At 42.5% G+C, this 12666-nt stretch overlaps 1 protein-coding gene across 1 annotated transcript in view; it reads right to left on the bottom strand.

The window, feature by feature from the left end:
* The window catches only part of CUBN (cubilin), a 273177-nt gene that overhangs the window by 160131 nt on the left and 100380 nt on the right, over positions 1-12666 (bottom strand). The window contains exon 28 of the mRNA XM_049626901.1: positions 10784-10934. Within this exon, the coding sequence (XP_049482858.1) occupies positions 10784-10934 (151 nt within the window). The remainder of the gene's footprint in view (positions 1-10783; positions 10935-12666) is intronic.

Genomic DNA, 12666 nt, shown 5'->3' on the forward strand with positions numbered 1-12666 from the left:
TATTTTGCCTTAGTACCCCACTAAAGAGAAATGAACCCAATGGAGCCACATTTGGGGACTTTTCACATAGTATAAATTTTCATTTCCTGTACATGAAAGGATAAAAATCTTTCATTTTGACCCAGAGAAGTATAGCCAATCTCGTCATCTTTTCATTTTGATTAATATGCCCTTTTTCTTCCTAATCTACTCATTCCAGCCAAATTAAACAATGGTTTCTCAGTAGCAATTCTTTGCTTACAATTCAGGAGAAGTCAATCACTCAGTCCTTTTCTCTTATACGTTTTAAATTATTGAAGATTTCTGAACAAAACGTCTAAAAATAGTGTAAAATATCTTCCAAGGAAATGAAATGAGACCAAGGCGACTGGACTAATTTCCCCCCCAAAATACCTAAGTAGTCCTGCCTAAGGCTACTAATAGCTCTTTTATGAAATCCCCCACATAAGCAAAGACTGAGGGAATGTGTTCTCTTGATGTGATTTTCCAAGGTCAACACTCATACTTCTATTTAAAAGTATTCATTCTAATCCTGCTTTCTTTTGGTGTAATTGTTTTGGCCCTCAGTATCCTTATAAGGAAAAGCTCAGGAGCCTCCCCTCCACCCCCCAGGGCTCCGCATCACCCTCACCACCATTTCTTTCTCTCTCCTTCCTCAACCCTGAACGTTTCCTGCACAGTGAGGGTGCTCCGTATGGACACATGGGCAGATGTGGGAGGGAGCACCATGCCAGTGGTGGTCATGTCCTCCAACCATCCATGCTCTGTGGATCGTTTTCTGTAATTATACCAAGGGGTGCAGTCCGCTCGCAGGGCAAATGCTGATTCAGGCATCCAGCCTGGCCAGGAAGTTTCTCTGGAGGAGGGCAGAACTTTCTCGGGGCTGGGCTCCTACATTAACCAAATCAGGGGATCCACTCTGTCCCCCATTGTTGACCTCCAGTCAAACCAAGCTATTTGAGAGGCAGCCATTCTTTTACTCTTCACCTTAATAAAACTCCTCTTGTAAACTAGTTTGGGCAGCTAAACCATGGTGACAGATGAGATGATCTCTGTGGTTGATCCCAGCTCAGAAGCATATGATTCCATCAACCATATGTAGCAACTCCAAAACAAGAGCACTTTCTAAATGAGTAACAAAGCAGATATTGTGTTGAAGGACAAATAACATCAGCTATTTTGAACTAGTCATTTGCTAAGTAATATGCTTCCCCCCATTATTGCTCTTTGAACCTGAAGAAAAAAAGGAATTGTGTAGTCTAGTAGAGAGGCCTTGGAACCAGAATATTATTCACTGGGAAAGAGTGTATATGTTCATTTTAAAACATTCATTATCCTCAGTGGGAATTTAGTTGCAAAATTACCTGCTATAAACACTGGCCATTTCTGCATTGCAATATAGCTTAATCTTTTCTGCAATGAAAAGTTGTGGGGAAAACTTTCTTACTAAATAGGCAGCATGAAGCTGTTTATTCATTTTTTTTTAAGTTTATTTATTTATTTTGAGAGACAGAGAGAAGTAGAAAGGGGCAGATAGAGACTCCCAAGCAGGCTCTGCGTTGTCAGCATGAGAGCCTGACATGGGGCTTGAACTCACGATCCTTGAGATCACAACCTGAGACAAAAAAAGGGCTGGCTGCTTAACCAGCTGAGCCACCCAGACATCCCAGAGCGCAGCTACTTAAAACATAGGAGCTTTGGAGTTCTACACCACACACTGTTTTTGTGTTCTAATTCCATCACTTACTGGAATTGTGAGTTTGGGCAATTTGTTTAACTTCTCTAAGACTCCTTCCTCGGTTTTCTTATCCATAATGTGGGGATGATGGCACTTACAGAAGAGAATTATTAGACAAAACATGAGATAATATTAAAAGCACTAATCACAGGGCTCAACGCATGGTAAATATTTCTTAAAATGATAGCATCAACATTTTCCAAACAACATCAACATTTTTAAAATAATTACTTGGTCCAGCAATAATAAATGAGATGTCAATTGAATTAATGGACCAAGCACTTAAATCACATTTTCGTTTATTCTTTATATGGCAGTGTGGTTTATTTTTATCATAACGTCTTAAATTTAAGATTACATTACATTTAAGTGTAAAATCTATATATTATTGAGCTTGTGAGGAGTCTGTAGGTATACCTGGGAGAAAAAAATCATGGACAAAATATATTAATGTCATGACTTACATAGAGAATATAAAATTTTATTAAATCTTCTAGAACGTAGTTACTATCCTACACCAGAGATCCCTTCTTTTTCATGTGAATTAATGCCACTGAAGGCTGGCACTGGTTTCTCTGAGTACACAGTGGCATACAAATAAAATAAGCCTTTGGATAAATATCACAGATAAATATGGCAATATTTAAGTAAATGCTCAAAAAGAGAAACCTCTGGGGACAAAAATTAATGCTCTACACCGAACACTGTGCTTGTTCTGTGTTGGTTTAGTCATTTTTGGTTGCCACAAAATTTGAAACTGTGAAAAAAAAAAAAAAAAAGCGTGGTTTCTTTTTTTCATGTTGTATGAAAAAGTGTGGAATCCCCTGGAAAGTGTGTGCAATATCTATCAGGGATGTTGTTGCCAGGGAACAAGAACACAAATAGAAGATTCAAGAAAACCCTTCCTTTGGCCCAAATCTGAAGGACTATTATAAATTGTGCAATATGTGATTTGGGAAGGTCATGGCTGTATGGGGTTGTTTTTTTTTTTGTTTTGTTTTATTTTGTTTTCTCTTTCTTTTTATAACTGATTCAAAGAGTAGCAATGGAAATAGAACTCAAAAGTTTTTCAAATAGTAGGGACATGGGAATTGGGATGCAAGGCTGCTAAAAGGCCCTCCCTGGTTGCAAGACTGAGAGCCAACGTTAAATGAAGGTCAACTGTGTGTATGTGTATCTTCTGTTGTCAAGGAGGCAAATAACGTCAGGATTTAGCTTTCCCACTCATTCTGAAATGTCTGCATATGTTTACTGCTGTCTCAGATTATGAGGACCTTGGTGGAAAAGTTCTCAAGCCAATGCAAAAACAGATGCATGGTTTTTTTTTTTTAGCAAATTATTATCCCAATTTAACAAACGTGAGTTAATTTATAAACAGATTTTTTTAAATTAGCATCATCCATTAAGAGCTTCTTTGCAAAAAAGATATATGAGAATTTGCCATACATAAAAATAAGACAATGTATCCTAATGCAGAAATCTGTTCTTGGTTCTATACTAAGACTGTCCATTTGCTGTGGGTATCGCAAAGATAAAAGTTCAAAATACCAAATAGGCTGACCTAGCCAGGGGAAGCAGGATAGGATATAACACATATAAATGTAAAAGAAAGCCTAGTCAGTGTTTATGGAAATAAGTTTTAGCTTAAACAGAACTAATGTTTCTTAAAAGCTTCTCTTTTACTTAAATTTCTACCCAAACCGGACAGGATTTATCTTATATCACACTAAAGAATAAGACAATCACAGAAGCCTATGTTTTTACCCATTTGTCTTTACCAAGAGATTGCTTACTGACTTACTGAATAAAAGGCACAGTCTTGATTGTCAATGAGGCTTACTTTAAAGGCAGACAGGGACGGGTGTTTCAAACCAGTTTCTCTCTACGACATTATATCTATCACCGCCCAACAGGAAGTAACACTATGAAAGCAATTCGTCACCAGCAGAGAGAAAGGCCTCTGTCTCACATTAGGACCAGACGGTGTGATTCACATCCCGGCCTTGTGAGCGTGCCTTGGATCTTTGCTGACCACAATTCATAAAATCACTTTCACTGCGATCATCATACCTCCAGACTATCGTGAATTCCTTCATCATGCAGAGGCAGGCTTGGGACAGGCCACAGGAAATAAAATCCAAGTTCTTGCAATGGTTCTTATCAACTGATATCTGACCACATCCCCTCATACCACCCCCCACCGCTCCGTGTGGCTCAGTGTTTCCCAACTGTTTGTTCATTATTGCCCTTCTAGGGAACCTTCCTAGATATTTTTTCCCAGGTTCTCTGTCATGGAGTGTTAACATTACAGATATACTATATGTTATGTATGATACATATCTGAGCTTTATCCGTTAAGCACAAGATTTTTTTTCACTCTCCTAAGAACCAATTTTCACGCCTTTAGAGTTGACATTGAGAAGCTGTGCTCTAACTGAAATACTTGCCCATTACAAAACTTTGGTGCTATCCCAAGCCTCTCTGCTTCTACTTAGAAATGTCCTCCTCTCCCAGATATTTGTCTGACTGATCAATTCTTGCTCATTCTTGAAGAGTCAGCTTAAGGGGCAGAGCCTGAAGCCTGCTTTGGATTCTGTGTCTCCCTCTCTCTCTACCCCTCCCCTGTTCTCTCTCTCTCTCTCAAAAATAAACACTAAAAGAAAAAAAAAGTCAGCTCAAGTACCAAAGCTGTCAGGAGAGACTCCCACACTCCCTCAGGCTATCGCCCATTTCCTCTGCTCCCACAGCATCATGGATTATGGATTTATTTCTACAGTTGGTTTATTTGTCTGTCTCCCCTACTAGATGACTAACTCCCTAAAGTCAAGGATGCTCTCTCCTTCTTCTCTGTTATGGCCTGAGCTGTCTCCCCTGAAATTCTTATACTGATGTCCTGACCCACAGTACCTAGAATATGACTGTATTTGGACATGAAGCCATTATAGAGGTGATTAAGTCAAAATGAGGTCTCCTAGGGGTGGGTCCTAATCCAGTCTGACTAACGGCTTTATGGGAAGAGGAAATGTGGATGCATGAAGAGACACCAGGATGTGTGCTCACAGAGAAAAGGCCATGAGAGGACATAGAGCAGGAAGACTGCAATCTGCAAGCAAGCAGAGAGGCCTCAGGGCCCAACACCTCGATTTTGGACTTCAGGCCTCCAGAACTATGAGAAGTAAGTTTCTGCTGTGTAAGCCCACCACCCGGTCTGTCATATGTGCTCATGGCCACTCAAGCAAACTAATACACTCTCTATATTCTCAACATCATGCGCTGAGCCTGGTAGTGAAAACAATACATGCTGGTTGGTTGGTAGGTTGAATGAATTAAAAACACGATCTTGATAAATTCCTGCTTACAAAGGCTACGTGCAATCACTGTAACACGATGCACAATTGTAAACGGTTCTTTGGAAAGCAGGCCTGGATGGCCTCAGAAAGCCAGGTCTGGGGTGGCTCAGTCGGTTAAGCATCTGACTTTGGCTCAGGTCGTAATCTCATGGTTCGTGAGTTTGAGCCCCACATCGGGCTCTGCACTGTCAGTACAGAGCCTGCTTGGGATTCCCTCTCTCTCTCCCCATCTCTCTCTCTGCCCCTCCCCTGCTCTCTCTCTCTCTCTCTCTTTCAAAATAAATCAATAAACTTTAAACAAAACAAGACAAAATAAAAAGCCAGGTTTACTCACCCTCGGACACGAAGAGGGATGACCCACCATAAGGCAAATGGATAATATGATCACAAAAGATAAAACAATTGTCCTCAAAGGATAAACCTCCCAGAAACCCCAGTACACATACTCTCAGCCACAAAAGGAATAAAAAATTACCAGTGAGAAGGGATTCCCCTGAAAGACCCAAAGTAAACAAAAACCATTGAAAAGACCATGTGAGGGAAAGAGAAGCGGAGGGAAGGTCAAAGAGAAACACTGCTGACCTCATGGAGGTGCTTTGCCAGGGCTCTAAAAATACATTCTTTTAAAGCCTTTTCATCCGGTGCCACATGGTCACAGGTACTCAAGGAGGCACTGGCTCATGTTCAAACCAAGGCAGCCGAGGAGGATTTTGATAAGGGTTTTTAAATGTTTCCCCCCAGCCGATTTCTGAAAACCCTCAAGCCTTGGGAAACCTCGTCAACAGCTACAAAGAAGGTAAAATGGAACCGGCCCCCGTTGGAGAGGCTGATGTCATCTATCTCCCCAAAGAAAAGGCCACACTTTGCTTTGTGAAAAACCAGGGTGACATCACCTCCCGATCACATGCCACTTAGCCCTTCCCCTGCTATTCCCAGCTGAGGGGTTCTCTCCTTTTGCAAATGTCATTTTTTCACTCACAAAGCTCCTTGCCCTTGTCTGTGCACCGGAGTCCACTGCCGGTGAAAGAGGGCCCCCAGGAGGGGCAGCCGAAGAGGCGTGGGCTGTGCACGGCTGCCCGGGAGGCCTCTATTCACACAGCTTGCAAGAGACCTTAGCAACCCAGATGGAGGCCCCGGAGGCCGAATGCAGCCCCTGGACAATGCTGTCAACACTGAATACCGGGAACCGTTTAGCCAGGCAGGGCAACTGTGGCCATTTCTTTCTTTCCAGAGTGGGATTCTCTTTGATGGTTCGCATAAAGGCGAGGCGGTGCGGTTTAATCTCCCATCTACAGACCGCTTTAAATTTGGACCCACGAATAAAGCCTGATTGTAGATCCGTGCTCTCAGAGCAAATAGCAGATCTGTGCAGTTGACAAAGAAGCACATTTTGGAAACAGGCTTATTTATTAATTGGCAAAATAAATGAAGTGTTGGGGGAAGGGGGGGGGCAGAATTCTCCCTAAGTAGCAATGTTCGGGAAAGGATGCCAGTGTAGATTCTGAATTCTCAGTGAAGAGCTTTTGGGGGTTCTTACCGCACAGTTTGGAAAAGAGCTGGGGGGCAGGGGCCGAGAGCCTAAAATGAGACATCTCGAAAGAAGAGAGGCTAGGGGTTTAGGGGCACTTCCTTCCAGCCAGGGAAGGAAAAGGAGCCTCAGGGCTAGTGTCAGGCCTGGTGGCCTGGGCCCCGGCCATGTGATCCTCACTCTGACACCGAGGTCGGGAGGGGCTGCGCAGAGAAGTACTTCTTGAAATACATTCACATAGGCACGCGCACAAGCACACTCAACGGTACTTTCACACTGAGACCAGTTTTTAAATGTGTTTTGGATTTTGCATCTGTTTCTTTTGCATTTATTTGTATTTGTATCTTAGCTTGTATCTCGAATCCCACAACACGCCGTGTTGCTTCGGTGCTTCAAGGTCTCATCAGAACTCCTTTCTCTGAAATCTGAAGGACTTACATGAAGAGAGGGTGTGGCCGCATACCAGCCTGAGCCCTTAACTGTGAGTGACCCAAATGCTGTGGCCATGGCTCAGGTCTCCGGCACTCCTCCCCTTGACCTTAAACCCCAGCCACCCCAAGCTTTGAGTCCCCCATACTGACCCTGCTTTCTCCCCCCCACAGGGACCTTCTTCTACTGGGAAACCTTTTCCTTCTCCTATTTGCCTGTGTAACCCCTGCTCCTTCTTAGATTTTAGTTCATAGGTCCTATTCTCACGCAGGACTTCTCTGACCTCCTGTCTAGATCAAATTCCCTTTTCTGTGCTCCCGTGGCTCTACAAAACCAGGAACCAGGCCTGCAGGTGGGAGTCACACACTGGCCCCATCACAGCACCTGGCCCAAAACAGCTCCTTAATATCTGTGGACTGAACATGCAGTCCGTGTGTTCACAGACACATAAATCTGTGAAACCAGATTTATGTCTTCAGTCTATCTCTGCTGTGTAAGAAGGGTGGGAGCCTCTCCCATCAAAGAACTCTTCTCTGACCCTCGTCTTTTCTGTTGGCCTCTCTCCTTAGGCTATCTCAAGCTAAAAGACCACATCAAAATGCAGAGTAGAAACTCTGTGTACATGCAGTGTTGTATAACTATAGTATATGATAGTTAATTTTGCACTGATCTAGACTACCAAGAATCCCTTTCCAGAAGGTTCTTCCCAGGGGCACCTGGGTGGCTCAGCTGGTTAAGCAGCCTGCTCTTGATTTTGATTCACATTGTGAGCTCATGGTTTGTGGGATCAGGCCCCATGTTGGGCTCTGAGTTGACAGCTCAGAGCCTGCTTGGAAATTTCTCTCTCTCTTCTCTCGCTCTGTCCCTCCCCTGCTAGCACTTCTCTCTCTCTCTCTCTCAAAATAAGTAAATAAGTCAACATTAAAAATAAAAAAAAGAAGGTTCTTTTGAAGTGTAATTTATATATAGTGGATAGCATAGAGTTAAAAAAAAAAAAAAAAGTTCAGTTCTGGTCCCAGCCATCAAAATTTGGTTGTACAACTCTGATTCCAAGCTTAGCAAGTTTTCTGCAATTGGAAGAAAGTTGTGAAATAGTAAACAGGAAGAGAGAATAGACAGAGAGTGTCTTTGACCTTTCCAAAGGAAGACAGATTCAAAATAGAGCTAGTAGAAAAAATTTTCCCAACAAAACCTCAAAGCTTTCAGCAGAGGATTCAACTGTGTCTAGCATGTTGGCTAGAAGAATCCAGTGATACAATAACCCAGTGTAGCCAACAACATCCTTGAAATCACACTTCTTAAGTGTGGCCTTGAGGTAGGATAGCTAGAACAGCCTGGAAGGGAGAGGAAGCAACGCACTGAGAAGAAAAATATAACCAGCATCAACAAAATCACTGCTCCTAAAACCCTCCACCCTAGATGCATTGCAGAATTCCTTAGGGAGGTGTTTTAAATTAACAATTGTCAGGGTCCCACCAAGGATTAACTGAATTCTATCTCAGAAGGCTGAAACCCAGGCATGGGTTCTCTTTACAATTCCCAGGCAATTCCAATGTGTATCTAGGGTTGAGGACCCTAGATAACCCTCCTGGTTACCATTTCCTCCTTTCCACCCTCTGTCTCACATGCAAGCTTTCTCCCCTTTGGATCTCGGAAGCACTAAGGTTCTTTCTCACAGAGGCCCTAGTTCATATCCTCCTGACATTGAGAGATTGATGAGATTTTTCTGCCGTTAGTACAACAAGACCTTGAAGCACCTTACAAGCTTCCTCTAGTCTCTAGAGATGCTGTCTTCCTACCATTTTCTTTCTCCCACCTTAACATCTGCTCTCGCCTTGTTCCTCAAAGTGGGGTCTACAGGGTGGCAACATCAGCACGACCTAAAAGCTTTTTCGAAACACCTCAGCCTCCTGTATCAGACTCTGCATTTTAACAAGACCTCCAGTGATTCACATGCACATGAAAGTCTGAGAAGCGCTGTCTGGAAAATATCCCCAGCCCTTGAAAATCTGGGTCATTTCTCAAGACGTTCCTGTTTCTTCTAGGTGTTTTCACACTGTTTTCTAGTTACCTTAGAATCACGCCATTTCTGAATCACAGAATACTAGAGGTGGACGACAGTACACAGATAAATCAATCCAGTCCCTTCACTTAACGGATCAATAAATTGACCTTCCAAGGTTAAATCTACCCACTTGATGAAGAGAACAGTCCAGAAATCCCACAGGCTTAATTATCATAGCTCGTTCGCTTTGGGAATTCATAATCTGTATTTCAAGCTATAAGGAGCATTGTGGATTACCACTGAATACTTTTAAGTGCTGAAAGCCCCACACTTGTATTTTTAACAGAAATAGACTCTGTCTCCAGTTCATATTAACAGAACACCTAACACTCAAGTCTACAATAAGGGTACTCACTTATGTACAACGCTATGATTCATATAATAAATGGCCTATGATTTTAACAACGCTCAACAGACAACCACAATACACATTTATGTGTGCTCACCTTGGGCTCACCCCTGACTTTGACAGTCAGGCCACAGCTTACATATCTGCGTGTGAGTCCTGGTATAATATCGCAACTCTACCAGTGAGCCCCAAGCCCTTGGTTGAGAACTGCTACTATAATAGTCACAAGGACTTATTTTGTTTTTTTAAATGTTTATTTATTTTTGAGAGAGAGAGAGAGAGAGTGAGAGAGAGACAGAGCGTGAGAGGGGAAGGGCACAGAGAGAGAGGGAGACACAGTATCCGAAGCAGGCTCCAGGCTCTGAGCTGTCAGCGCAGAGCCCAACGTGGGGCTCAAATCATGAATCATGAGATCGTGACCTGAGCCAAAGTCGGACACTTAACAGACTGAGCCACCCAGGTGTCCCGTACAAGGACTATACTTGTTAGGTGTGGATCACTCTGGGAGAGTGGATCTCAAACTTTAATCACCAGGGAGACTAGTTAAGGCACAGATTATTGGGCTTCCACAGGTCTGGGATGGGGCCCAAGAATTTGTATTTCTAACAAGTTCTGGGTGATGCTGATGCTGCTCTCAGGGGACCACATCTTGAGAATCGCCACTTTGGGGCCTACTCCCTTTAGACTGAGCCACAAGAGGTCAATCTACAAGTTTCAGAACCCTCGTTAAACATGAATTTTCATCCTCAAAGGAATAATTATCCCTACCTACTTTCTGAAGCACCAGTTCGTAGGTGGGTGTCCCTACTCTGTCTGGCAGGTAAAACACATGCCCTGGCTTAGTGCCAGTGAGTTCTCTACTCCTGCTCCCCTCTCAGCCCAAAGCATGCCCTTCCCCTTCTCTCTTGGATTGACTCATTCTTGCCCTTTGATCCCCACCCTTCCTTCTCTGCTAATGTCAGAATAAGCCTGGGACCTCCTTCCATTCCACTCCCCCTGGGAGACCCCAATGCCACCTTGCCATTTGCTTGCCACACCCACGGACAGGTCTTTCTCCCGCCAGAAACTTCACTCTGCTCCCCTCCTTTCTCTTGGGTGATTTATTGTTGCATTGACTTCAGCAGCTCTCCAAGTGCTGTCCTCTCTTAACCCTGCCGGGATTAACCCTCCAGTGTCTGAGGAAGGTTTCCAAGGCCTTGCACCAGATTGTGACCCAAGCCCCATTATTTGCGGTGGTATCGTTTCCAAAGTGAGAGCTGGGAAAGGAAGAATTCTTGGTCAAGTATCAAGCATCCAATACAACTAAGATCAGCCCAGGGCTTACCATGAATGAACCACTGCATCTGAAATCCTCTCTCATGGTGACCGACCCCATCGGTGTGGAACAGCACTTGAAGCCTGGAGCCCGTGGTACTCCCTGCAGGCGGTAGGTCAGCTCCACAGTAGCGCCCCATCCGCTGGGGGCCGTCGTAGAGCTGGAATCAAGGAGAAACTTCCCAGGGTGGGGAGCTTTACATGGTGTGTCACGGGGAAAAAGTAAAGTCTGTTCATGTAGCAAAAGCTGTTCCTTGGCTGAGCTTAAGGGTAAATCTGCTAAGGTGGTTTGAACACAGGAGGCTTAATATAAGAATTAACAAATTAAAAATAGGTGATTATATAGAGAGACTTTATGGGTGAGTCCTAAGCCCAATAAATCTGGAAATCCAAATATTAGTGTTTGGTTTTATGTCGGCCTAGCAAGTTCCCTCGAAAGTATAATCCAGGCACAGAATAAGGAAATGGTGGGCCAGATGAGATGTGTTCACACGTTAATGACATATAAGAGATGCTCGTTGAACAGCAATCTTATAATTGAAAGATACATATATATAAATATATATATAAATACTAATTTATATAAATATATATAAATACTAACATAAGCATTTAGACAGCTTAGAGAGCTATGTAAAAAATGAATACAAAATTTAATTCCACTGAAGATAACCACTGTTAATATTTTGTTAAAACCAGAAGTTTCTCTTGTCAACATTTTTTTTTCATTGCTTGTGTATGTATACATATACCTATGTGTCCAGGTATATATGTGCGTGTACAAGCTTGGGCTATACATTTAAGTGTGTTCCTTATTTTTTTCTAAGCATGTCAGCAAATACTCTGTGTAAACATTTTTAACGGTGGCGTAAAATGCTTCTAATACTCTATTGTTGTTCATTTAAGGACATTTCCAATTTTTTGCCAATATGGATGTTTGTTTGATATTTTAAATGTCCCTCAGGAAAGATTCCTATAAGGGGAAGGAATCAGAGAATATAATCTTTTATGGCTCTTGATCTATATTATTAAGTCTCTTACCAGAAAGTTTATACCAATGTATCCCCCACCAGCAATTTACTACAATGGGACTTTGGCAATTACAACTGCTATTCTTTTTTAAGTTTATCTTATTTATTTTGGAGAGAGAAAGAGCACACACACGCGCGTGCATGGGTTATGGGTCAAAAGAGAGACGGAGAGAGAAAGAATCCCAAGTAGGCTCCATGCTGTCAGAGCAGAGCCCGATGCGGGCTCGATCCTGCAGACTGTGAGATCATGACCTGAACTGAAATCAAGAGTTGGATGCTGACCACCTGAGCCACCCAGGCACCCCGTGACTGCTATTATTTTTAGAGCTGATACCGATAGGGAAAATATGTTTGGTTTTGTAATTGGCTCAACTTATGTTACTTTGAGGTTGAAGGTTTTTCGTGCTTATTAGGCATTTATATTTCTTCTCTTGGGACTTTTCTGCTGTGGTTTTTGCTCACTTTCCCATTGAGGTATTTGTATATCCTGTCGTGTACCCTTTATCTGCCTCATTTATTCATTTCATCAGATATACACCTCTAAACTAAAAAATAAATAAACTTCTCTGCCATATCTCTTTCAATCAGGAAAGATCATGATAATCCAAAACAATTGGCTCCTCGTGACTCAGGCCATTATATTTTTCTTTTCCTCTACTAACGTCCACATTATTGTCTACTTTGTTCTGGTTACCCTTGGGATGAACTGTCCATGAAACAAAATTGAAAATACCTGATCATAAACTAACAGACTTCCTTGATTATTCTCCTGTAGAGTACACATATATAAGAGTATGTGTGAGTGCATGTGTTTGAATGAATATGTCTGTAGGTACATGTGTAATCTGGATTCAGTAAGTTC

The sequence above is a fragment of the Panthera uncia genome, chromosome B4 (genome assembly GCF_023721935.1).
Source record: "Panthera uncia isolate 11264 chromosome B4, Puncia_PCG_1.0, whole genome shotgun sequence".
Lineage (NCBI taxonomy): Eukaryota > Metazoa > Chordata > Mammalia > Carnivora > Felidae > Panthera > Panthera uncia.